Source organism: Bos mutus, chromosome 18 (genome assembly GCF_027580195.1).
Source record: "Bos mutus isolate GX-2022 chromosome 18, NWIPB_WYAK_1.1, whole genome shotgun sequence".
Lineage (NCBI taxonomy): Eukaryota > Metazoa > Chordata > Mammalia > Artiodactyla > Bovidae > Bos > Bos mutus.
In genome coordinates, this window is record NC_091634.1 from 46,723,409 (window position 1) to 46,750,140 (window position 26,732).

General features: G+C 37.4%; 1 protein-coding gene across 2 annotated transcripts in view; it reads right to left on the reverse strand.

Annotated features, from left to right (window-relative positions):
* PHKB (phosphorylase kinase regulatory subunit beta) overlaps window positions 1-26,732 on the reverse strand; it is a 227,914-nt gene that overhangs the window by 189,561 nt on the left and 11,621 nt on the right. For both annotated transcript variants that reach the window (XM_070388471.1, XM_070388472.1), the window contains one exon: window positions 3,820-3,906. In XM_070388471.1, coding sequence (XP_070244572.1) covers window positions 3,820-3,906 — 87 coding nt within the window. The remainder of the gene's footprint in view (window positions 1-3,819; window positions 3,907-26,732) is intronic.

The window sequence follows — 26,732 nt, forward strand, 5'->3', positions numbered from 1 at the left end:
CCTGTCTAACTATAAATGGATGAGCAATATTTTTCTCTAAAATAAATTAAGTTACTCTAATCTAGACTGGCATATGTCAACCAATTTAGAACAGTTTTTCAAAGGTTTAAAGTACTCTGTTCCATCAGAGATTAAAGAATTAAATTTCTTTTTCTTTTTCTCAGACTAAACTGACATAATCATTATCATGTCTTTCAGAATACCTAGGTATTTATTATTTTTCCCAGAGTAAAAAAACTGGTCCTCACACTGCAAAGTAAACAGCTGACACTTCTTTTAAAAGGCAGTTTAATTTCTTTAGTTAGTTATGGCTACAGAGATAAGTGGGTAAGAATCTTGAACACAATAAGCTGAACTAACGTTTTTCTTTTAAGATTTTTTTTAATGCGGACCATTTTAAAGTCTTTATTGATTTGTACAATATTGCATGTGTTTTATGTTTTAGGTTTTTGGCCACAAATAACGTAGAATCTTAGCTCCACAGTTGTCCGCTAGCTATATGTGACAAATTAAAATTCAGTTCAGTTCAGTTGTTCAGCGTGTCCAACTCTTTGTGACGCCACGACCCGCAGCACACCAGGCTTCCCTGTCCTTCACTATCTCCAGAAGTTTGGTCAAATTAATGTCCATTGGCTCAGTGATGCTATCTAACCATCTCCTTGCTCTCTAAGGGGCTCTCAAGAGTCTTCTCCAGCATCACATTTTGAAAGCATAAATTCTTCAGTGCTCAGCCTTCTTTCTGGTCCAGCTCTCACTTCTGTACATGACTACTGGAAAAACCATAGACTTGACTATACAGACCTTTGTGGGCAAGTGATGTCTCTACTTTCCCTATCTATTTGCCATGAAGTGATGGGACCAGATGCCAGGATCTTAATTTTTTGAATGTCAACTTTTAAGCCATCTTTTTCACACTACTCTTTCACCTTCATCAACAGGCTGCTTAGTTCCTCTTTGCTTTCTGCCACTAGGGTGATGTCATCTGTAAATCTGAGGTTATTGACATTTCTCCCAGAATCTTGATTCCTCCTTGAGCTTCATCCAGCCCAGCATTTTGCATGATGTACTCTGCATAGAAATTAAATAAGCAAGGTGACAATATACAATCTTGTTTTACTCCTCTCCCAATTTGGAACCAGTCTGTTGTTCCACATCTGGTTCCAACTGTTGCTTCTTGACCTATATATAGGTTTCTCAGGAGGCAGGTAAGGTGGTCTGGTATTCTCCTCTCCTCAAGAATGTTCCACAGTTTGTTGTGATCCAGTCAAAGGCTTTTGTGTCAATGAAGCAGTAGATGTTTTCCTGAAATTCTCTTGCTTTTTCTATGATCCAGCGGATGTTGGCAATTTGGTCTCTCGTTCCTCTGCCTTTTCTAAATCCAGCTTGAACATCTGCAAATTATGAGTTCATGTACTGTTGAAGCCTAGCTTGAATCATTTTGAGCTTTACCTTGCTAGCATGGTAAATTAGAACAATTTTAGCAAATTAGCACAAAATTAGCACAATTTTGCAGTAGTGTGAACATTCTTTGGCATTGCCTTTCTTTGGGATTGGGATGAAAATTGACCTTTTCCAATCCTGTGGCCACTGTTGAGTTTTCCAAATTTGAGGTATATTGAGTGCAGCTATTTCACAGCATCATCATTTAGGATTTGAAATAGCTCAGCTGGAATTCCATCACCTCCACTATCTTTGTTCGTAGTAATGCTTCCTAAGGCTCACTTGACTTCACACTCCAGGATGTCTGGCTCTAGGTAAGTGATCACACCACTGTGGCTGTCTGGGTCATTAAGGGTTTTTTGTATAGTTCTTCTGTGTATTCTTGCCACCTCTTCTTAATATCTTCGCTTCTGTTAAGTCCATACCATTTCTATCCTTTATTGTGCCCATCGTTGCATGAAATGTTTCTTTGATATCTCTAATATTCTCGAAGAGATCTCTAGTCTTTCCCATTCTATTGCCCCTATTTCTTTGCACTGTTCACTTAAGAAGGCTTTCTTCTCTCTCCTTGCTATTCTTTGGAACTCTGCATTCAGACTGGTTTTCTCCTTTTCTCTTTTGCCTTTCACTTCTCTTCTCATCTATTTGTAAGGCCTCCTCAGACAACCATTTTGCCTTTTTGCATTTCTTTCTCTTGGGGATGGTTTTGATCACCATCTCTTGTACAGTGTTACAAACTTCCATCCATAGTTCTTCTGGCACTCTACCACATTTAATCCCTTGAATCTATTTGTCACTTCCACTGTATAATCGTAAGGGATTTGATTTCGATTATAACTGAATGGCCTAGTGGTTTTCCCTACTTTCTTTAAGTCTGAATTTTGCAATAAGGAATTCATGATCTGAGACACAGTTAGCTCCAGGTCTTGTTTTTGTAGACTGTGTGAACTTTTCTCCATCTTCGGCTGTACAGAGTACCAATCTGATTTCAGTACTGACCATCTGGTTGATGTCCATGTGTAGAGTTGTCTCTGGTGTTGTTGGAAGAGTGTGTTTGCTATGATCAGTGTGTTCTCTTGGCAAAATTCTGTTAGCCTTTGCCATGTTTCATTTTGTAATCCAAAGTGAAACTTGCCCGTGTACCTGGGGACTTCCTACTTTTGCATTCCAGTCCCCTGTGATGAAAAGGACATCTTTTTTGATGCTAGTTCTAGACTATAAAGTCTTAAAGGTCTTCAAAGAACCATTCGACTTCAGCTTCTTCAGCATTAGCAGTTGAGGCATAGATTTGGATTACTATGATACTGAATGGTTTGCTTTGAAACGAACAGAGGTCATTCTTTGATTTATGAGATTGCATGCAAGTAGTGCATTTTGGACTCTTTCGTTGACTGTGAGAGCTACTCCATTTCTTCCAAGGGATTCTTGCCCACACTAGTAGATATAATGGTCATCTGAATTAAATTTGCCAATTCCCATCCATTTTAGTTCACTGATTCCTAAAATGTCAATGATCACTCTTGCTATCCTGTTTGACCACTTCCAGTTTACCTTGATTCATGGACCTAACATTCCAGGTTCCTATGCAATAGGAACAATAGCTCCACAACCAGGAATCAGAGCCACACCCTGCACATTGGAAGGCAAAGTCTCAACCACTGGACCACCAGGGAAGTCTCTGAAATAATGTTTCACATGATGCAGACACAAACAAAAAAATCCTTCTCCTCGGTGAGAGAAATCAAATTTTATATTTGACATACTAGGCCACATAAATGGCATAAGAAGCAAACTAACAAAAAAAAGCATCCCCACCTTACCATCTGATGAACAAAAAAGAGCCCTATATATATGTATCTCTAAGCTGCTTACTCATATTAAAAAACAGAACTCGCCAGGTTGATCTTGACAAAAACAAAAGAGCAAGCAAAACAAACAAACACGGACCTTATACCAGTAACAGTATTGAGACTGCCTTTTGCATCTCAATGAATTAGAAATGGATACAAAAGATTCAGGACTACATTGTAACTTTGTATAGGTAAATGAGCAAGGAATACTTCTACAAAATCTTTGTGTAAGAATTATTCAAGAAACAGCCTCTAGTTCTCAAATCTGTTAATGTTTTGGAAGGCTAAAAGGACACAGAAGACACTAGCAGCAGTTTCAAAATTATTCAAGGGACAGATATGACTTGCCAGATTCCATTTATAGTCTCCATATCAATATGCAATTGGAATATACAGCTGTCTAAGCACTGAAACTATCCCAACACTCAAATGAGAGGTCATCATCCATATAATGTATGTAATTTAACTAAGGCAGAATAGATGTTAATCATAGCTACCTAAAGACTTGCTTTCCTCAGGTTTAGCTTACCAATTCTGTAATAGTGATCCAGTTTATCCCACAGAGTTTCATCAGATCTTGGAAGATTAATGCTTTTCAGAGGTTCATAAACTGAGCCTGAAGGAAAAATGAAAAACCCATCAAGTCCAGTTATTCTCACCCAGGTAAATGAAAAAACTTCTAAACAAACGAAGAGGCATTATTTAACAATCTAATCTTCATTTTTATAGTGAATTATCATATTTCACTGTTGTCAAATTTTGGATGAGGAAAGGAGAAAGAAAAAAATACTTGTAGTTTTCCTAAATGCTACAGGATATCCCCACCCTCACTCCCAGCTAACTCATGTGCATACTGGTCCTAGCAGCTCAAATATAACCAATACTCCTATGGAAGTATAGTAGAACAATAGCTCCAGTTCCTTCTGAGAAATATATCCACTTAAATGCCCTGAAATGCAAACCTTACTCCTTATGCTCATGCTTTACCAGGAAGTTTTCTGTCCCAGGATAATATTCCTGAACCCCCAAATCATCCACTTCATGAGTATTCAAATATTGTTCATACTGAAAGCCTGAAACTTCCACTTTCTCCTAGGTAGATAATATCTGCCTTATTATCTAGATTGTAAGCAGAAACCATTTCTACTTCTCAGCCATGGGAACTACAGCAAGGCGATAACAGAGCACACTGCTCAAAAGCTACAGAATACCCATTAATCATGATAACCTGTCATAAAATGGATACAGAAAATTGTTCACTTGACAAGGGCACTTTCTCAACTTATGACTGAAAGGCAGACATTTGACCCTTCAGCCATCAGAATAAGCAGTGTCTCATTCTTGTTATAAGTACTCAGAAATTATAAACATCTCAAGGTCACAATTAATCCACCTTGGGATGCAGGTAATGCATGTCATATAGCCTAACAAAATACTAGAAGACTGAACCTATAATTTATTGGGGCAGGGGAGGGGGTCATGTTGGTAGGCATTAAGAATCAATTTTTGAAGAAAATTAAAGCATTTATGTTTGCAAAATTGCTATGTTCAGTATGCTAGTTTAAAGCCAAGTTATGTTTAAGGGAGGTTTAAGTTTTGTTTAGGGCAGGTAAGGGTTCTCTGGTGGCTCAGATGGTAAAGAATCTGCCTGCAATGTGGGGACCCAGGTTCAATCCCTGGGTCAGGAAAATCCTCTAGGGATATCCTCTTCAGTATTCTTGCCTGGAGAATTCCATGGAGAGAGAAGCCTGGTAGGCTACAGACTACAGGGTTGCAAAGAGTTGGACACACCTCAGTAACTAACACTTACTTTTTCAAAGTAAAGAACTACACATTCAGGCAACAGCCCCATTACCTTTCGTTAAAAATAGAGATGTGGATGAAAACAGGGAATATGAAATGACTTGCATGAAGATATTTTTCTAAAATAGTATTCATAATGACACCAACCAGAACGGTCCCATGTGAAATATGGAAAGGACTACTAACATAGACAGGAAAGCATCAGGACTGCAAAGGAGGCAAGGGTCCAGACATGCTCTCTGCCTTCCCACATTCAATTAGCTCTGCTGCTGCTGCTGCTGCTGCTGCTAAGTCGCTTAGCTCTAGGTAGGTTTAAGTATATTGGCAGTAATGGGCAGCCTGGCAGCTAGGGAGGAATGCTGGCCTGGTAGGTGATAAGCTCTGGGGGAAGGGGAGGTCTACATATTATCCATGAAATTCATCCATAATTAATAAACTAAAATCAGGTCCAAATCATCACATTTAAACTTTTGCATATGGATATACAAAGACTAAAGGGAACACATTTGCTAGACCAGGATGATGTTGGCTCAGATGGTAAAGGAACCATCTGCAATGCAGGAGACCCAGGTTCAGTCCGTGGGTTGGGAAGATCCCCTGGAGAAGGTAATGGCTACTCACTCCAGTATTCTTGCCTGGAGAGTTCCATGGACTTGGTAGAGGGACACTGGCGGGCTACAGTCCATGGGATTGCAAAGAACTGGACATGACTGAGCAACTAACACTAATGACAGTGGAATGATTTGTTTTTACTTAGATTTATTTCTATTTATCTTGTGGTGAAATGATTTGCTTTTATTTAAAGCACTATTATATAGCTAATGTTGTGCTTTATATAAGAAAAATAATCACCAGAAGATGCATATATATTTTCATTACAATTAGGTAAATAATACATGTGCATATGGATAAGGATTGAAACAGAATATGCAAAACTGAAATCTGCATTATAACGTAGATGAATTTATTTTAAAAGATTATTTTAATGACATTGTATTCATGGTTTTTAGAGTGAAAGAAAAAAAATTTCCCTTAAAAGCCCCTTCAGTTCAGTTCAGTTCAGTTCAGTAGCTCAGTCGTGTCCAACTCTTTGTGACCCCATGAATCGCACCACGCCAGGCCTCCAGTCCATCACCATCCCTGTCCACTCCCGGAGTTCACCCAGACTCACGTCCATCGAGTCAGTGATGCCATCCAGCCATCTCATCCTCTGTCGTCCCCTTCTCCTCCTGCCCCCAATCCCTCCAGCATCAGAGTCTTTTCCAATGAGTCAACTCTTCGCAACAGGTGGCCAAAGTATTGGAGTTTCAGCTTTAGCATCAGTCCTTCCAATGAACACCCAGGACTGGTCCCCTTTAGAATAGACTGGTTGGGTCTCCATGCAGTCCAAGGGACTCGCAAGAGTCTTCTCCAACACCACAGTTCAAAAGCATCTATTTTTTGGTGCTCAGCTTTCTTCACAGTCCAACTCTCACATCCATATATGACCACTGGAAAACCCATAGCCTTGACTAGACAGATCTTTGTTGGCAAAGTAATGTCTCTGCTTTTGAATATGTCATCTAGGTTGGTCATAACTTTCCTTCCAAAGAGTAAGCGTCTTTTAATTTCATGGCTGCAGTCACCATCTGCAGTGATTTTGAAGCCCCCCAAAATAAAGTCTGACACTGTTTTCACTGTTTCCCAATCTATTTCCCATGAAGTGATGGGACCAGACGCCATAATCTTCATTTTCTGAATGTTGAGCTTTAAGCCAACTTACCTCCCCCCAAAGACTAAAATGATTCTATCATCTAATGTTTCTCAGTAAAATCATCCATGGAGATTCTTAGAAGCAACATTAAGTATACAACATTGTATATACTTAATGTATGAACAAGTATACATTAAGTATTACGTCTGGGAAATTAAACTTTCTAAGAAAATAAATACCCATTCTGTAAGACTGAAAGAGATGTCCAAAGCAAAGCAGAAAAGTGTAAAAATAAAAATCACCTAATTCACTGAGAATCTATATATTCTTCTACAGTTCCTTTCTATATCTTCAAAGAAAGCCCACAGTGAATTAAAAATAGCTAAGTTAGACAAATGTCAACACTTTAGTGATCACCACTGTAATGTTTCTGAAGTAACTGCATAAAATTAAGTAAGGATGTTCCACAAAATTTATGGTGTCCAGTACCACAAATCTGAAGTCAAAGGAAAAGTCATGAATGGAAACATTTTAAACAAGAATTAGACATCTGGAAAGCATCAATACCAATAAAAATATGAAGGAGAAAGCAATCAACAGTGGAGCACCAATTCCCAAAGTCAATGAAAAAAGATACAAAATAACAGAAAAAATTCTAACAAATGCTTAGAGTTCAAAATGAAGTGAATTTTTAAAATATAAATATTTATTTTCCTAATTTTTCTTATTTTAATTTTGCCTAAATCCAACACCACAGAGGAAGACAAAACTTATCAGTTATCAAGTATGTAAAATGGGTTTAAACATGTCAACCCGATTTTTTACCTGTCAGTTCCCTTTGTATTAGAAAAATAAAATCTACCTCTTCATTTCATAAGACATTATGTCAAAGAGACAAAAGATAACAAAGAAGATGAAGCAGAAATTGTTATTTGAAGGGACATATTACAGCTTTATGATGAAAGAAGAAAGGACTATATACTAACAAGATTAAAGAATGAGTTGCCTAAGACATTTCTGTGAGAAATGTATAGTATTATAGAAAGAGTATAAACTTAACAAAGGTATAAGCTTTTTGAATTTTGAACTATAAACTCAGAAGGTTTCTGAGTGTTAACTGAGAAGTTTTCAAAATCACAAAATAAAACTGGTAGTTCAAAAACAAACTCTTAAAAGAATAAAAAAGATGACTAAGAGGAAATCAAGGTGGAAAACTGAGCCGCAAACCAAGACAACATCAAAAGTGTATTAATTGAGCATCTTACTTTTCTATTATTCAAAGCACTATAAGATATATAAAATATTATTAATCAATCTTGATTAATAGCTTTATCATTTTTCCATGTAAGATGGTAGGCTAAGATAGATACCATTATTTATTCATTCAGTTAACATATACAGTGAATACATAAGACTCTGGGGCATATATCTAGCAGGCTACAAAGCCTACAGATTAGGAAGAAAGGTAAAATAATGTTTTGAATAAGATATATATATATGTGTAAGATACATATGTATATAAGATATATTATACATATATATGAATAACAAGGTAGAGTGGTAAGTTCCTTAAAAGACAAAGGACAGGAAAATTCAAGTCCCCTGTGGGCCTCAAAGAACGGAGAACTTCTGCACTGCAGTTGATAAAAATAACTAGCAATTACAAATAATTACAAAAAAAAAAAAGCTCCAGAGGCTTCCCAAGTGGCTCAGTGGTAAAGGTCCGCCTGCCAAGCAGGAAACACAGTTCAATGTGTTGGGAAGATTCCATGCAGAAGGAAATGGCAACCCACTGTAGTATTCTTGCCTGGGAAATCCCATGGGCAGAGAAGCCTGACGGGCTACAGTCCAAGGGGTCACACAGTTGGGTACAACCTAGTGACTAAACAACTACAACAAAAATTTTAAGGTGTGCATTTTTTAAGGTGTATATATTTTTAATGTGTATATATCACATATACACATAATATTTAACAAATAAAGGATACCATACTGTATTTCTCATGGAAATACGTCCTTTTTTCCCCTACCTCATCCCACTTGCCCTCTCTGTCCTCAAAACCGTACATTTTCCTATGTCTCAAACATGTAGGCAGAAAAGGAGTTTGTCCTGGCTCGTTTTATAAAAGTGGGATCTTGACAAAGTCTGTCCTTGCATCTAGCTCCTTTCATTTAACAAAACACAGGGAAATCGCTAACGGTGATGGCTCTTTCTCATGGGTGCTATATATTCCAAGGCGTTGATATACTACAACTTATTCCACTAACTTCTCATCAGTGGGTATATAATTTGTTTCCTATTTTTACCATAACAACAATAAGGCAAAACACAGATATACAAAGATATAGCCAGGAATATGCTAGAATAGTTAGAATTGGCTGGAGAGTTAAATTTTATAGGGATTTTGGGAGTAGTTGTGAAACATAGCTATAACTACATATTAAATTATATAAAATTAAAATTATTAAAAACAATAGTGATAATTAAACCTCATCACTTCCTATTTACTACATATGTGCTTTTGAGGTTATTTATACCTATATAACTGTACACTGGAAATACTATGTAGTAGCATGTTAATTACAATATATCTCTTCCAAACTCTGCATTTAGTGATGTCACATAGAAAAGTAGTACTGAATTAAATGATTAATGAACTTTTTACAATAAATGACAAATTGCATCTTTTAAAAGTGCTAAAATAATTCACATTTGTACCAGAAATATAAGTACTCTATTCTATTAAAAGCTTTTCCAATTGGATAGAAGTAAAGAAGTAGCCGACTTTTACTTAATTTTCATTTCCCAGACTGTTAGTGAGCTTGAGAATCTTTACAAACTGGCCATTTGGATTTGCTCTTCTGTGAACTGCCAACATCCTGTAGCCATTTGCTATTGCTTTATCAGTGTTTGGTCAATTTCTGAAAGCTCTTTGTATACTTTGTGTACTATTTTACATTTTCATTTCATATATTTTCCCCTGATCAATCATTAGGACACCAATATTAAGATTCAAAGGTGTATACACACACACACACACACACACACACACACGTAGATATATAACAGTCAATCTATCTCTTTCCTCATTTGGTTCTAGTTTTCTTTTCTTTTAAAAAGCTTTCTGCTAATACTGAGGTGACAAATATAGTCACTGAAATTTTCTACTAAGTTTTTCTTAAGGTTTTTATAATGTTGAAAAAAATAAATTTTCCCACTTAACTACTTTATCCATTGATAAGTTGGTTTCTGAACTACTTCTAAAGTGAGCAGTAGTTCACAGCAGCACTACTTACAACAGTCAGGATGTGGAAGCAACCTAGATGTCCATCAACAGATAAACAGATAAAGAAGTTGTGGTACATATACACAATGGAAGCAAATGTGAGTCAGCTGAACTGAGGTGGATGAACTTAGAGCCTGTTCACCGAGTGAAGTAAGTCAGAAAAATAAATACCATATGTTAATGCATAATTAATGTGTGTAATCTAGAAAAATGGTACTGATGAATCTTCACAGGCAACAAAAGTCCTTAATAGTCAAAGGGACAGTTTTCCCAGTAGTCATGTACAGATGTGAGATTTGGACCATAAAGAAGCTGAGCACTGAAGAATTGATACTTTTAAATTGTGGTGCTGGAGAAGACCCTTAAGAGTCCCTTGGACTGCAAGGAGATCAAACCAGTCCATCCTAAAGGAAATCAACCTTGAATATTCATTGGAAGGACTGTTGCTGAAGCTGAAGCTCCAATACTGTGGCCACCTGATATGAAGAGCTGACTCACTTGAAAAGACCCTGATGCTGGGAAAAGACTGAACGCAAAAGGAGAAAGGGGCAGCAGAGAATGAGATGGTTCCACAGAATCAGTGACTCAGTGGACATGAATTTGACCAAACTCTGGGAGAAACTGGAACCTAGCACATTACAGTCCATGGGGTGGCGAAGAGTTAGACATGACTTAGCAACTGAACAACAACATCCAGAACAAATAACAAAGATGCAGACATAGAGAATGGAATTGTGGACACAGAGACGGGGAAGAAGAGGGCGGGAAGAATTGAGAAAGTAGCACTAACAGTATACACTACCATGTGTAAAAATACAAAGCTAGTTGTAGCCGTTGTTTAGTTACTAAGTTGTGTCCGACTCTTTTGCAACCCCATGGACCACAGCCTGCCAGGCTCCTCCTGTCAGTGGGATTTCCCGGGGGTTCCACTATGTCCTTCTCCAGGGGCTCTTCCTGACCCAGGGATTGAACCAGTGTCTCCTGCATTTGCAGGAGGATTCTTTACCACTGAGCCATCAGGGAAGTCCGATACAGTTAATGGGAAGCTGCTATAATACACAGGGAGCCCAGCTCCATGTGCTGTGATGACCTAGAAGGGTGGGTGGGGGGTGAGAGGCAGGCTCAAGAGGGAGGGAATACATACACGCTGTTGTACGGCAGAAACCAACACAACCACTGTAAGGGAAATATCCTCCAATTAAAAAAAAAAATGATTACATGTGGCACACTCCCCGAAATAAATAAATAAAGTAGTAAATTCTATTATTTTTAAAAAGATCAAATTGGTCCAATTTTTTTTTTTTTAGGTTACAAAATATTTGATAGAAAGAGCCATTTGTCCTAAATTATAAACAGAGAACATTTCAAATTATGGGATTTAAATAGACCATTTCCTCTTGAAATAATACAACTTAATTTTCAAAAGCTATAAAGAAACTCTATTATCTAATAATGTAGCATTTGGCCTACTTACATGCAAGATTTCAAACCCATCATGGACATACGATATTTAAAAGCAGCTTAGCAATAATCAGCTTCATGTGCAGTTACATTAATGTCTCTAAAACTCTCCATTACTTGAAATAACATATTGATTTTTTTTTTAAAGTAATGTATGTGGCACTCAATACTGCATACTGACAGAAAGTTAAAATGACTGAAAATGCACAACTGACTGAGCATCACTTATATATATTTTCAAGCAACTTTGAAATTTAAATTAAATCATTAACTTGAGATGATAATTTTTCATCTTACCATTTCCTTTTACTCCTCCACTGATAAAAACTAGAAGGTGCTACTATACAAAGGGCAGGTTATTCTAATAACATTCTCACCTTTGTATCCCTAATGTCAGTACTAGTAAGTTTTCAATCCAAATATTTATAGAATTGAACTAAGTGACCCACATGATTAGGGGAAGGCCTTCTTGAATTCTAGAGGCATTCTTACAGTACCTGTAAATACCTTAAGTACAGTTCTTCTTATGACATTTTATTTTCACTATTAGATTACTATGTTATACTACACTGGAAGCCAAACAAGAAACAGGGGCCGTATCTGCTGCTGCTACTGCTGCTAAGTCGCTTCAGTCGTGTCCTACTCTGTGCGACCCCATAGATGGCAGCCCACCAGGCTCCCCCATCCCTGGGATTCTCCAGGCAAGAACACTGAGTACATAGTAAATGGTAGTGAGAGTTTGATAAGAAGGAGGGAAAACAGGAAGAGAAGATGACCAAAATAATTTTCCTGAAAAATGTGTTTTCAGAGAACTTTTGATGACTAGTTTACATTATTCTCATGGGCTACACTATTTCTTGGAACTATTCCATCCAACTTGGAATACACTATACATAACTCAGTATTTTGAGCATCTTCAAGATCACCAACATCACCTTGTAAAACAAAGAAACAAATTATTTTCTTTATTGTTCAGTTCCAGCATGCACAGAAATTTCAATGTGTCCCCAGCAGAGGAATGAATATATTATCGCACCTCCATTCAGTGAAGAACCTTGAAAGAGCTTGATCTGTTTATAATATCACTAAAGATCAAAAAAACATGCTATGAAAAACTAATGTCATAGAACAAGACGGTATAACATATTCCCTGTTGCAAAAAGAAACTTGCATGTGTGATGTTTACAAATGTACACGCATATGTATTTTTTAAATATTTTAAAGAATTTTTTAAAACCTTTAAGAATATGCACCAAAATGTTAAAAATGATTAGTACTAGGGAGAGGACAGTGACTTTTACTCTACTTCTTAAGAATGTATTTATTTATCACTTGTACAATTTATGATAAGAAAGGGACACTTTGAATGCACACTATTGATACTCTGCATTGTGAAAGATACTTTATATACATTGTCCAATTTCATTATTCTCACAAAGGAATGAGGTTGGCATTAAATTGAAGCACAAAGCAGTTAGTAAAAGGCAGTCCAAATCTGAACACAGGGTTCTCTAAAGAGAAACTTTTTGTGTGCTCTTCATCCTTTACCATGAAACTTCATAAAAATGCTTGGCTAAGAAGAGTTAAGAGCTCTTAATCGGTGTTTTCATTTTCTGCTTTAAACAACAGATTATTCCAAAATTAGATGTACATGTATATACACATACATGTATACTTTAACTTACATAACCCCAACTTATTATCACAGTTCATCTGAAACCTCAACTTTTTAAGTCTAAGTTTCTGCATGGAAAGTTGGGTAAGAAACATATTTTAAAGGTAAAATAGTAAATGGCAAATGTAAAATAACAGAACTTCATAAAAATAAAGTAAAATTTGCCTCTTCAACATATCCAAGTAAGATGTGAAAAGGCCATTCCACTGTTCCCACTTTATTTTTAATAAAAACGTATTAAGTTCTTCCAGTGACCTTTAAGGAAGGAGCACAGCCTATAAAATCTATTTAAGGATATTAAATCTGGTTGATGTTTCAGGTGTTGACCTTATGAATACCAATCTCTCAATTAGCTATTTCATTTTCCTTTCTTATTTATAGTCTAGTAGAGTACCTCACCATAATATACCATGAATGTGTATGATTTCTGTGAGGTCAAACCTGTATTCCAACAGTTCTAATGTTTCTGAAAAGTTTCTGGAATTCCTTTTATGAAAAAAATGCATTCAGAAAAGGCACAGTTATTAAAATTTTTCAACAGTAGTTGTCTCATTCACTGTTATAACCCCAGTGACAACAGTGCCAGGACACAGTGAGCACTCAATAAATATTTACTGAACAAACAGAATTAATATCCTTTGATATCTAAAATATGCCGAGTTACTAGGAATCAGTTGCAATGAATAAGGTGATTCATTACAACAGATGAAGTAAAGTAAAACTCACTGGTCAATAACCTAAGCTGTGACCATACAGTAATTCAATTTGTTCTATTCTTCTATTTTAATTTATTCTGTTCTATGATTCTATTGCTGATAAAGAAGGATCTCAACGAAAACATAAAAGGATATGATTTAAAACTGAACAAATGTATACAGCTTACAAGTGAGTCACTTTATAAAGTATAATACTTAAAACTGAACATATAAGATTTCTCAAGAGACACCTATCGTCATTATTTCATGCTTATATTACAAGTAAAATTTTTCAATTCCAAGCCTCTAAGTCTTAAGTGATAGCATCTTAGATACATATGAATTGAATTATAGGGAGGGGATGAAGAACTTCACTATATACCATTCCCAAACTCCACAATATTTAATTTTATTAAGTCTTCTGTTATTATAGCAATAAAAATATATGTCATTAGGCATTTTGATGTGTCATATGTTATTCAAAGCAAGTCTTAACAGAAATAATAATTTCAAACTATTCAGAATTTGGAAAGATGGAAATGAACCATTTTCCTTTATTATTTCCACTTTGGTGAATCCTGATCTGCATTTTTTGTCTTGGCAGATATGAGCAATGCATTTAATATTAGTGTTGCTACTACTAATTATAAATTGCCCTGATAATACTTCACAGGGGAAGTTTGAACAGAGGAAGTCTTGAATGTTAATTGAAAAAAATAACAATAAACTATAAATTAGCAAAGTAAGCTAACCATAATAATAAAAATATTCTAACCAGAAATAGAAAATTAGAAATACTTCTGACAGTATAGAGTTTGTCAACAATGAATGCTAGTTAATTTTCTTCTCAATTTTCTTCTCATCAAAATGCAGTAAAGTTTAGATCACTGGCTAAGTAAAAAAGGGCAGAGATATTTTTACCATTTTCTACACTATACCATCAGACTGGTAATTTGATCCAAAGCTGTCTTGAGAGTCTGTGTCAATAAACTGTCTTCTGTGAACACTCACATATAATAAAAACATAACTGATGAAAGGTTCTTGCATGGAATTCAATCACACTTTTTAGAAGCCAACTTTTATCAAGTGATATATGATCCTAAGATTCAATCAAGTAAAAAATGGGGTTTCCCAGCTCTCCATTGCCCTTCCTTCTCTTCCCCCTAGAGTGTAAGGAAGCTCCCGGAAAGAGACTGTCATAATACCTAGGAGGTTGTGGAAAGAACATGGGCTATGAAAACAGACAGACCTTGGCTACAGTCACAGCTATGTCCACAGCTTTCTACACTTGGGCACTCTCTGAGCCAGGTCTTCTCATCTGTAAAGTGGGGGGAAAATTACTTAACCTCATTGGACTGTTGTGAGAATAAATGAAATATGTGAGGTATAGCACTGGCATAGTGTATATTAACCACTTATTGTTTTCCCTTCTCCACTTTTAAACTTTTGAATCTCCTCCAGCACTTAGCATAGTATTAACCACAAAATTAGAAATCAAAGAATTTTAATTAGTTGGCTTTGTCAGGTTAATATTAGAATCCTCTTGATCAATGCAAGGATGGATGCCCCACAGAGTGATTTTAAATTTTCAACTTAAAATCAGCAATTAAGAAATGGCGAAAAGCTGAGTGAAATTTGAGCTGTGTGATATTAAAGTACCCTTGGATTGCTATACATAATTTAATGTCTATGTGCAGAAGCCATAGGAAACCAAGATTAACACTTTCTCTAACAATGCTGGAGGAAAGAGCATAACTGAGAGTGGAAGAGCAAAAGCTCCCCTGAAGTATGACCCTGTACTACACAGGAGTGATGCTAACAGGTCTTCAATAAAATTTCATAACCAAAACCAACAATTATTTCTGAAGCATGATTATTCAGTATTAACTTTAATTTCACTAACAACCTCCATGGCCAACTGTCAAACATCCCCCCAAAACATGCCATTTATATAGGGAGACAAAACAAATTCAAGACCCTTGGCAGCAGAATCAAATCTGTCATTAAGATGTGGGGCTGGCTCAAGATGGCAGAATAGAAGGATGTGTGCTCATTGCCTCCTGCAAGAGCACCAAAATCACAACTAGCTGTTGAACAACCATCCACAGAAGGATGCTAGAACCCATCCAAAAAAGACACTCTACATCCACAGACAAGTAAGAAGCAGCAATGATATAGGAGGAGAGGCAATTATGATAAAATCAAACCCCATACCTGCCACGTGGGCAACCCACAAACTGGAGAACAAAATATCAAAGAAGTTCTCCTACTGTGGTGAAGGTTCTAAGCCATATGTTAGGCTTCCCAGTTGGAGATGAGGAAACAGAGACCCCACTCTTGGAGGGCAAAAACAAAATTTCGTGTGCAGCAAGACCCAGGGGAAAGGAGCAGTGACCCCATAGAAGACTGAACCAGACCTGCCTGCTCATGTTGGAGGGTCTCTTGTGGAGGTGTTGGTCAGCAATGGCTTGCCATGGGGACAGGGGTACTGGCAGCAGCACTCCTGGAAGGTGCCCCTTGGCAAGGCCCTCTTAAAGGCTGCCATTAACACTACCATACAGCCCACAGGCCCCAGGGCTGGGTTGCCTCAGGCCAAACAAATTACTGGGAGGAAGCACAGTCCCACCCATCAGCAGATAACTGGATTCAAGTTTTACTGAGCAAGACCCTGCCCAGAGCAAGACCCAGTTTTTCCCATTAGGAAGCTTACATAAGCATCTTAGTCTCATCCACCAGTGGGTAGATAGAAGAATAAAGAAGAACCACAACCCCATAGCTGCCAGACAGAAAAACCACAGAAAGTTGATCAGGATTAAAAAAGCAGAGGGTTATGGAGCAGATAAAGGGACAACATAAAACCCCCAAAAAACAACTAAATAAAGTAGATATAGGCAACCTTCCAAAAAAAGAATTCAGAAAAATGATAGTGAAGATGATCCAAGATCTAGGAAAAAGAATGGAGAAGACATAAAAAACGTTTACCAAAGACCTAGAAGAACTAAAGAACAGAAATGAATATACTAGAAGGAATCAATAGGAGAATAACTGAGGCAGAAGGAGAGATAAGTGACCTGGAAGACAGAATGGTGGAAATCACTGCCACAGAACAGAGTATAGAAAAAAGAACGATAAAAACTGAAGACAGCATAAGAGACCTCTGGGACAACATTAAATGCATCAATATTCACATTATAGGGGTCTCAGAAGGAGAAGAGAAGGACCAAAGAAAATGTGTGAAGAGATAATAGCCGTAAACTTCCCTAACATGGGAAAGTGAAGTGAAGTCGCTCAGTCGTGTCTGACTCTTCGTGACCCCATGGACTGTAGCCTACCAGGCTCCTCCCTCCATGGGATTCTCCAGGCAAGAGTACTGGAGTGGGCTGCCATTTCCTTCTCCAGGGGATCTTCCTGACCCAGGGATCAAACCCAGGTCGCCCTCATTCCAGGCAGATGCTTTAACCTCTAAGCCACCAGGGAAGCCCTCAACATGGGAAAGGAAAGAGTCAACCAAATCCAGGAAGTGCAGAGAGTCCCAGGCAGGATAAACCCAAGTAGGAACATACCAAGAAACACAGTAATCAAACTGATGAAGATTAAAGACAAGGATAAAATATTAAAAGCAACAAGGGAAAAACAACAATATACAAGGGAAACTCCTATAAGGTCACCAGCCGATTTCTCATTAGAAACTCTATAAGCCAAAACAGAATGGCACGATACATTTAAAATGATGAAAAGGAAGAACCTACAACCAAGAATACTCTAATCAGCAAGACTCTCGTCCAGATTTGACAGAGAAATCAAAAGCTCCCAGACAAGCAAAAGTTAAGGGAATTTTAGCACCACCAAATCAGTTTTATAACAAATGCTAAAGGAACTTCTCTAGGCATAAAACATTAAGAGAAGGAAAAGAACTACACAAAATAAACCCCAAACAATTAAGGAAATGGTAATAGGATCATACATTTTGATAATTACCTTAAATGTAAATAGATTAAATGCACCAACCAAAAGACATATACTGGATGGATGGTTAGATGGATGAAAACATGTGTTCAGTTTTCAGTTCCACTTACCACATGTGTTCAGTTCCACTTACCACATCATTTTTTGTAACTCCCAAATTGTATGTAATTATTTTTATATTGTTAGGTTAATCATGCTTCCATTATGGTTTGCAACTGCAATTATTATTTATTTTTTGTCTGAATATTGATTGTGAAAACTGATAAACACCTTTTGTTGTGACTATGTAACTATTATTTGCTTAATACCACTGTATTATGATTGGGCAACAGAAAATAACAGGATTCTATATCACTAAAACTACCATTTAATAGAAAAATCTGTAATCACATTTAAAATCCAGAATATCAGAATTATCTTGGGATTTTCTGAAAAATATAAGTGCTTAGGTATTGCTTCTTTTTCTCCAAAGCTCCAGATGTGTTTCTAATGAGCAACCATGCTTAAAAACAACTGGATTATTTATATGATGATATTTTACTTTTATCTAGTTTCTTTCAAATGGGAAGTGCTCCCATTTCATTTAGTTTGTTTTCCAATTTCTCTATGTCTTTTTTTGGTTGTTTTTTTAAGCCTTTATCAAGCTTCTGTATATATAAATACTTAAATAGTATGTATAATATACATGTTTTAGAAAATTAAAAAAAAAAGACTTCTCCAACAAATTAAATGTGATTTGGTTAAAAAAAAAAAAAGAAGCATAGAATGCATATTAGGCTATTGAACTCATGTTATAATGAAGATATTAAAACACAAATTAACCAACTTTCTAATACATACATTTAAAATTATAGACCTGGAATACTATAATAGGCATCCTTTAAGTACTAAATGTTTTCATCAAGAAATACACTATTCAAACTATCTAGTTTGGCTTAAATGTTTCATGTCTATTCTAAGCGTAGCTTAGCTGTGCGGTATTTTTTATGGGCTATTAGTTTTTTATGGAATACAAAACTGAAAGAATGTAACTCTGGGTGAATATTAAGCCTATTAAAATTTTGCTGAACTTTAATTTGCATTATAATTTAGTTGTAAGAATTTTATAGTAAAAAAAATGGAAATGACAACTGGAGTCATGACAATGGATATTTAGGTATTCGGTATAAGATATTCAGCTTATACTATTACAAATGGAACTAAACTATACTGCAACATGAAACCACAGTAAAAATCAGCTTTGAATTTGCTAGTTTTTTGCAGTTAATTTGAAGACCATTTGCTGTTTCCTCTCCTTTTCAAACAATTATATCTATTACTTAGAGCACCTACCCTCAATTTTTTGTTCATTCTGTAAGAATGAATCCTATGAATCTTATCTTATAAGGATGCCTAGAGGAAAAAATACTTTTCTAAAGGTATTATAAATTCCCTGTCTACTGGTATTATTCTGCTTGAAATGATAAACTACATGAGATATGAAAGAGGCCAGATCCTGGACACATCACGACTCCCACAACCATCAGACAGGGGCCTACGCGAAGATCTTCAAGTAATCAGCACTTCAGTTTATGAAAGAAATAGCTGTGGAAAATAAACTGGACTGAAGAAAATAAATTTAACTTCTACGGCTTACTAAATATGCCTCTTATTTTCATTCAGTTGGTTAGGCAATTCCCTGAAAACAGAAGCAGTCATTACATCCTGAAACAGAGCTGGCCACTGAAATGAAGACTATAAGATCCCCTGGACAGACAGTATCAACTAATATAATATAATATAATAATCAGCTTTCTATAATTAAAGAAATAAGTAGGACTCCCCTGGTGTCCACTAGTTAAGAATCTGCCTGCCAATGCAGGGGACATGGATTTGACCCCTGGTCCAGGAAGATTCTACATGCTGTGGAGGAACTAAGCCCACGCACCAAACTACTGAGCCTGCCTTACACAAGAGAAGCCACCGCAATGAGAAGCCTGAACTTCGCAAGGAAGAGTAACCTTCACTCCTGCTGCGGCAACTAGAGAAAACCAGAGCACAGTAATGACTCAGCATAGCCAATAAATAAATTAAATTAAGGAAATAATGTACGGTAATAACACTAGACAGAAATATAAATAAGATCCACCCACCTCCAATAACATTTGCTGTAAAATTTAACTTTTGTTAATGTATAGCAACAGGCTCAAACAAGAGTCCCAAACCAGCAACCCAAATGCCCTGCAAAGCTGAGTAAAAAGGATTTGGTCCAGGTAAAATCAGGTCAGAAGTCAGAATCTGGAGAATACCAACAAACTGGTAAAAGAGACCCATTAGAGCAAAAGGAGGGCTTCCCTCATAGCTCAGTTGGTAAAGAATCTGCCTGCAATGCAGGGACCCTGGTTTGATTCCTGGGTTGGGAAGATCCCCTGGAGAAGGGAAAGGCTACTCACTCCAGTATTCTGGCTTAGAGAATTCCATGGACAGTAGTGTCCACAGGGTCACAAAGAGTCTACATGACTGAGCAACTTTCACTTTCACTAGCAAAAGGAGGCTGTAGAAACAATCACTGTCACACATAGGAACTGCAGGGTCATGCCAAACAGGAATCAGTGATGCCAATGATAACAAATTTATCCAAAGATGATGTTTAAGATTGGGAACATGACAGACCTAATTCAGCACCCAAGATTCAGAGCCTAAAATATAACACAGAGAAGACATGAGGACTGCTGCTGAACAAGTATGGTGCTATTGAGAGACATTTCCCCCCAAAGTGTAGTCCATCCACTAGCACACTAGCAGAAGGGCCTCCCTGGGAGGTTGCTAGAACTACTGACTCTCGCGACACATGCCAGACCTGCTATACCAGAATCTACATTTTAAGGAGATCCAAGGCTCTAAGAGGTAGTTATTTCATCTTGTAAAAATCAAGAAAGGGGAGGGGAAAAAAGAGAAGAAAATGGGATCAAATAGCAACTTCATTGTCTTAGGAAAATCCAACTCCACACACCCTTGAATCTAATGATGCAAACCAACTAAAATAGCTTCAGTGGAGCTCAGTCGCTCAGTTGTGTCCGACTCTTTGCAACACCATGGACTGCAGCATGCCAGGCCTCCTTGTCCATCAGCATCCCAGAGCTTACTCAAACTCATATCCATCAAGTGAGTGATGGATCCAGCCATCTCATCCTCGGTGGTCCCCTTCTCCTCCCGCCTTCAATCTTTCCCAGCATCAGGGTCTTTTCAAATGACTCAGTTCTTTGCATCAGGTGGCCAAAGTACTGGAGTTTCTGCTTCAGCATCAGTCCTTCCAATGAATATTCAGGACTAACTTCTTTAGGATGGACTGGTTGGATCTCCTTGCAGTCCAAGGGACTCTCAAGAATCTTCTCCAACACCACAGTTCAAAAGCATCAATACTTTGGTGCTCAGCTTTCTTTTAGTTTAACTCTCACATTCATACACGATTACTAGAAAAACGATAGCTGCGACCAGATGGACCTTAGTTGGCAAAGTAACGTCTCGCTTTTAAACATGCTGTCTAGGTTGGTCACAACTTTTCTTCCAAGGAGCAAGCGTCTTTTAATTTAATAGCTTCAGTCACCATTTGCAGTGATTTTGGAACCCCCAAAATAAAGTCTGTCACTGTTTCCATTGTTTCAATCACCATCTGCAGTGATTTTGGAGCCCAGGAAAATCAAGTCAGCCATTGTTTCCACTGTTTCCCCCTCTATTTGCCATGAAGTGATGGTACTGGATGCCATGATCTAAGTTTTCTGAATGCTGAGTTTTAAACCAACTTCTTCACTCTCCTCTTTCACTTTCATCAAGAGGCTCTTTAGTGCTTCTTCACTTTCTGTCATTAAGAATTGTGTCATCTGCATATCTGAGGTTATTGACATTTCTCCCAGCAATCTTGATTCCAGCTTGTGCTTCATTCATCCCAGCATTTCTCATGATGTACTCTGCATAGAAGTTAAATAAGCAGGGTGACAATATATAGCTTGATGTACTCCTTTCCCGATTTGGAACCAGTCTGTTGTTCCATGTCCAGTTCTAACTGTTGCTTCCTGATCTGCATACAGATTTCTCAAGAGGCAGGTCAGGTGCTCTGGTATTCCATCTCTTGAAGAATTTGCCACATTTTGTTGTGATACACACAATCAAAGGCTTTCACGTAGTCAATAAAGCACTAGCAGATGCTTTTCTGGAACTCTCTCATTTTTTATATGATCCAACGGATGCTGGCAATTTGATCTATGATTCCTCTGGCTTTTCTAAATCCAGATTGAACATCTGGAAGTTCTCGGTTCATGTACCGTTGAAGCATGGCTTGGAGAATTTTGAGCATTACTTTGCTAGTGTATCAGATGAGTGCAATTGTGCAGTAGTTTGAATATTCTTTGGCATTGCCTTTCTTTGGGATTGGAATGAAAACTGACCTTTTCCAGTCTTGTGGTCACTGCTGAGTTTTCCAAATTTACTGTCATATTGAGGGCAACACTTTCACAGCATCATCCTTTAGGATTTGAAATAGCTCCACTGGAATTCCATCACCTCCACTAGCTTTGTTCATAGTGATGCTTCCTAAGGCCCACTTGTTTTCACATTCCAGGATGTCTGGCTCTAGGTGAGTGATCACACCATTGTGGTTATCTGGGTCATGAAGGTATTTTTTGTATAGTTCTTCTGTGTATACATGCCACCTCTTAGTATCTTCTGCTGCTTCTGTTAGGCCATACCATTTCTGTCCTTTATGGAGCCCATCTTTGCATGAAATGTTCCCTTGTTATCGTTAATTTTCTTGAAGAGATATCTAGTCTTTCCCATTCTATTATTTTCCTATATTTCTCTGCCTTGATCACTGAGGAAGGCTTTCCTATCTCTCTTTTCTATTCTTTGGAACTCTGCATTCAAATGCGTATATCTTTCATTTTCTCTTTTGCCTTTCATGTCTTTTTCTTTTCTCATCTATTTGTAAGGCCTCCTCAGACAACCATTTTGCCTTTTTGCATTTCTTTTCCTTGGGTTATTCTTTTCACTGCCTCCTGTGCAAAATCACAAACCTCTGTCCATAGTTCTTCAGGCACTCTATCAGATCTAATCCCTTGAATCTATTTGTCACCTCCACTGTATAATCATAAGGGATTTGATTTAGATCATACCTGAATGGTCTAGTGGTTTTCCCTACTTTCTTCAATTTACATCTGCATTTGGCAATAAGGAGTTCATGATCTGAGCCATAGTCAGCTCCCCATCTTGTTTTTGTTGACTGTATAGAACTTCTCCAACTTTGGCTGCAAATAATATAATCAATCTGATTTTGGTATTGACCATCTGGTTATGTCCATGTGTCTCTTGTGCTGTTGGAAGAGGGTGTTTGCTAGGACCACTTGTGTTCTCCTGGCAAAGCTCTGTTGGCCTTTGACCTTCTTCATTTTGTACTCCAAGGCCAAATTTGCCTGTTACTCCATGTATCTTTTGCATTCCCATCCCCTATAATGAAAAGGACATCTTTTTGGGTTGTTAGTTCTAGGAGGTCTTCTGGGTCTTCACAGAACTGTTCAAATTGAGCTGCTTCAGCATAGACTTGGATTACTGTAATATTGAATGGTTTGCCTTAGAAATGAACAGAGATCATTCTGTCATTTTTGAGATTGCATATAAATACTGCATTTCGGACTCTTTTGTTGACTATGAAGGCTACTCCATTTCTTCTAAGGGATTCTTCCTCACAGTAGTAGATATAATGGTTATCTGAGTTAAATTCACCCATTTCAGTCCATTGGATCATCCACTGGATCATCAAAAAAGCAAGAGAGTTCCAGAAAAAACATCTACTTCTGAATTATTGACTACACCAAAACCTTTGATTATGTGGATCACAACAAAATGTGGAAAATTCTTCAAGAGATGGGAATACCAGAGCATGTGACCTGCCTCTTGAGAAATCTGTATGCAGGTCAGGAAGCAACAGTTAGAACTGGACATGGAACAACAAACTGGTTCCAAATCGGGAAAGGAGTACGTCAAGGCTATATATTGTCACCCTGCTTATTTAACTTCTATGCAGAGTACATCATGAGAAATGCTGGGGTCGATGAAGCACAAGCTGGAATCAAGATTGCTGGGAGAAATGTCAATAACCTCAGATACGCAGATGACACAATTCTTAATGACAGAAAGTGAAGAAGCACTAAAGAGCCTCTTGATGAAAGTGAAAGAGGAGAGTGAAGAAGTTGGTTTAAAACTCAACATTCATCGCTTCTCGGCCTTTTGGCTAAGATCAAGTGTAAAACTCAACATTCAGAAAACTTAAATCATGGCATCCAGTACTATCACTTAATGGCAAATAAATGGAGAAACAATGGATACAGTGACAGACTTTATTTTTGGGGGTTCCAAAATCACTGCGAAGGGTGTCTGAAGCTATGAAATTAAAAGACGCTTGCTCCTTGGAAGGAAAGTTATGACCAACCTGGACAGCATATTTAAAAGCAGAGACATTACTTTGCCAACTAAGGCCCATCTGGTCGCAGCTATGGTTTTTCCAGTAATCGTGTATGAACGTGAGAGTATAAAGAAAGCTGAGCACCAAAGAATTGATGCTTTTGAACTGTGGTGTTGGAGAGGACTCTTGAGAGTCCCTTGGACTGCCAGGGGATCCAACCAGTCCATCCTAAAGGAAGTCAGTCCTGAATATTCATTGGAAGGACTGACGCTAAAGCAGAAACTCCAATACTTTGGCTACCTGTTGCAAAGAACTGCTGCTGCTGCTGCTATGTTGCTTCAGTCATGTCCGACTCTGCGTGACCCCATAGACGGCAGCCCACCAGGCTCCCCCATCCCTGGGATTCTGCAGTCAAGAATACTGGAGTGGGTTGCCATTTCCTTCTCCAATGCATGAAAGTGAAAACTGAAAGTTAAGTTACTCAGTCGTGTCCAACTCTCAGCGACCCCATGGACTGCAGCCTACCTACCAGGCTCCTCCGTCCATGGAATTTTCCAGGCAAGAGTACTGGAGTGGGTTGCCATTGCCTTCTCCAGATGCAAGGAACTGAGTCATTTGAAAAGATCCTGATGCTGGGAAAGACTGAAGGCAGGAGGAGAAGGGGACCACAGAGGATGAAATGGTTGGATGGCATCACCAACTCAATGGACGTTGAGTTTGAGTAAGCTGCAGGAGTTGGTGATGGACAGGGAAGCCCAGCACGCTGCAGTCCATGGTATCGCAAAGAGTCGGACACGACTGAGCTACCGAACTGAACTGATAACTTCTATTTTTATAAAAATATAAATATGTGATTTCTTCCATTTTCTGCTCAAGGGAAGCAAACATCAGTACACAGAAACTGCTCAAGATATTTAAGCAAGGGGCAAAAGGAAGTCAGAGACAATGCAGTTTGGCCCTGGATATGCTGTCCAAAGTCAAAGACCAATCAAGAATGCCCTAATCAAGTCCTAAACTTATTAACACTAGGTTCACTATTTTCCTTCATTTATCATACTACTTTTTTGAATTTGAACTTTGTACCTTTCTGGACTTGACCAGTGGGGTAAATATGTTTGGTGTGAAAATATGTTCTATTCAAAAATAAATGGAAAATAAAGCACTGAAGCAGAGTGGTACATCAGAGAAGAAGGTGGAAAAGTATCCAACAGTGAAATATGCTTAACAGTAGAATCCAGGTTTGAATTTTATCCTTTGGATAATGGAGAACCACTGGGGAGGTTGATGTAACGGCTTCCAGTGAGATGATCCAAACTTTAGAAAGATAACTGTTGGCAGTATGAAAGATTGCAGAAAAGTGGTGAGTCCTAGACACAAGAGTCCATTTTGGGTTAAAACATTCATCCTAGAGCCTTGAATTAAGATAGTGACAGCAGGGATGCAGAAAAGAATGAATATTCAATAAATATTTAAAAGGTAGAAAAATTTGACTGAGGAAAGGCTTATATTTGGTACACATCTTAGGCACAAATATCAAGATCATATAGAGTAATACAGGAGGAGAATCTAGTGATAAATTTCTTATCCTTAGTTTTTTATTCCTTTAAATAATAATAATTAACCTTATATCCTGCTAGGATTTTTTTTTTAATCCTTGCAGTCATTGAGCAAATGCTTATTATCAAAGCTACAAGCCTATTGAGAATTGGGATTAGGTGAGTATTAACAAGTTAATTGTGCTTTATTGAGTATTTTCATGAAAACAAGATAATATACCAAACATGAGGATCTCAGAACTGATAGAAAAACAGATGAAAACTCATAAAAGGATTCCACAAAGCAAAGACAATTACTGTCAGAACTATGTAAATTAAGAAAATAAGCAAGTATTTTGAATACCTCTTTATTACAGATATTTAACATGGACAATTCATTGTTATCAGGAGACCATTCAGAAGATGTTTAACACAAAAAAAGGTAAAGGTCTAAAATCAACTCGCTTATATGAGCCATATTTAAAAGGCTCAATCTGAATGGAATAAATCCTTTCAAAGCAAAAATTATATGTATCAATAGAAATGATCAATGCTTTCTACCAATGCCTAGCATAATACCAAATGACATTATGTTTAAAAAGTAAAATCTTTAGAAGTTATTTTTAAATAAGATATATTTTTAAAGTGTCCTTAGAAGTATGAAAGTTGGAGATGTCATGCAGTGGGACATAAATATTACACTACGTCATAAGCAAAGCCTAACGAACGATTAATGATGAACAGTGCATTTTCTCTAGAGCTCCAGGTTTCCTACTACAAATTTCTAGGTGAAGTCACTGAACAAACCCATAGCTCCAAAATGGTCAAAACCTAACAGTGTTGCCCAGTTTGGAATCAATCAGCCACGGGTTGCTTTGTTGTTCAAAACTTAT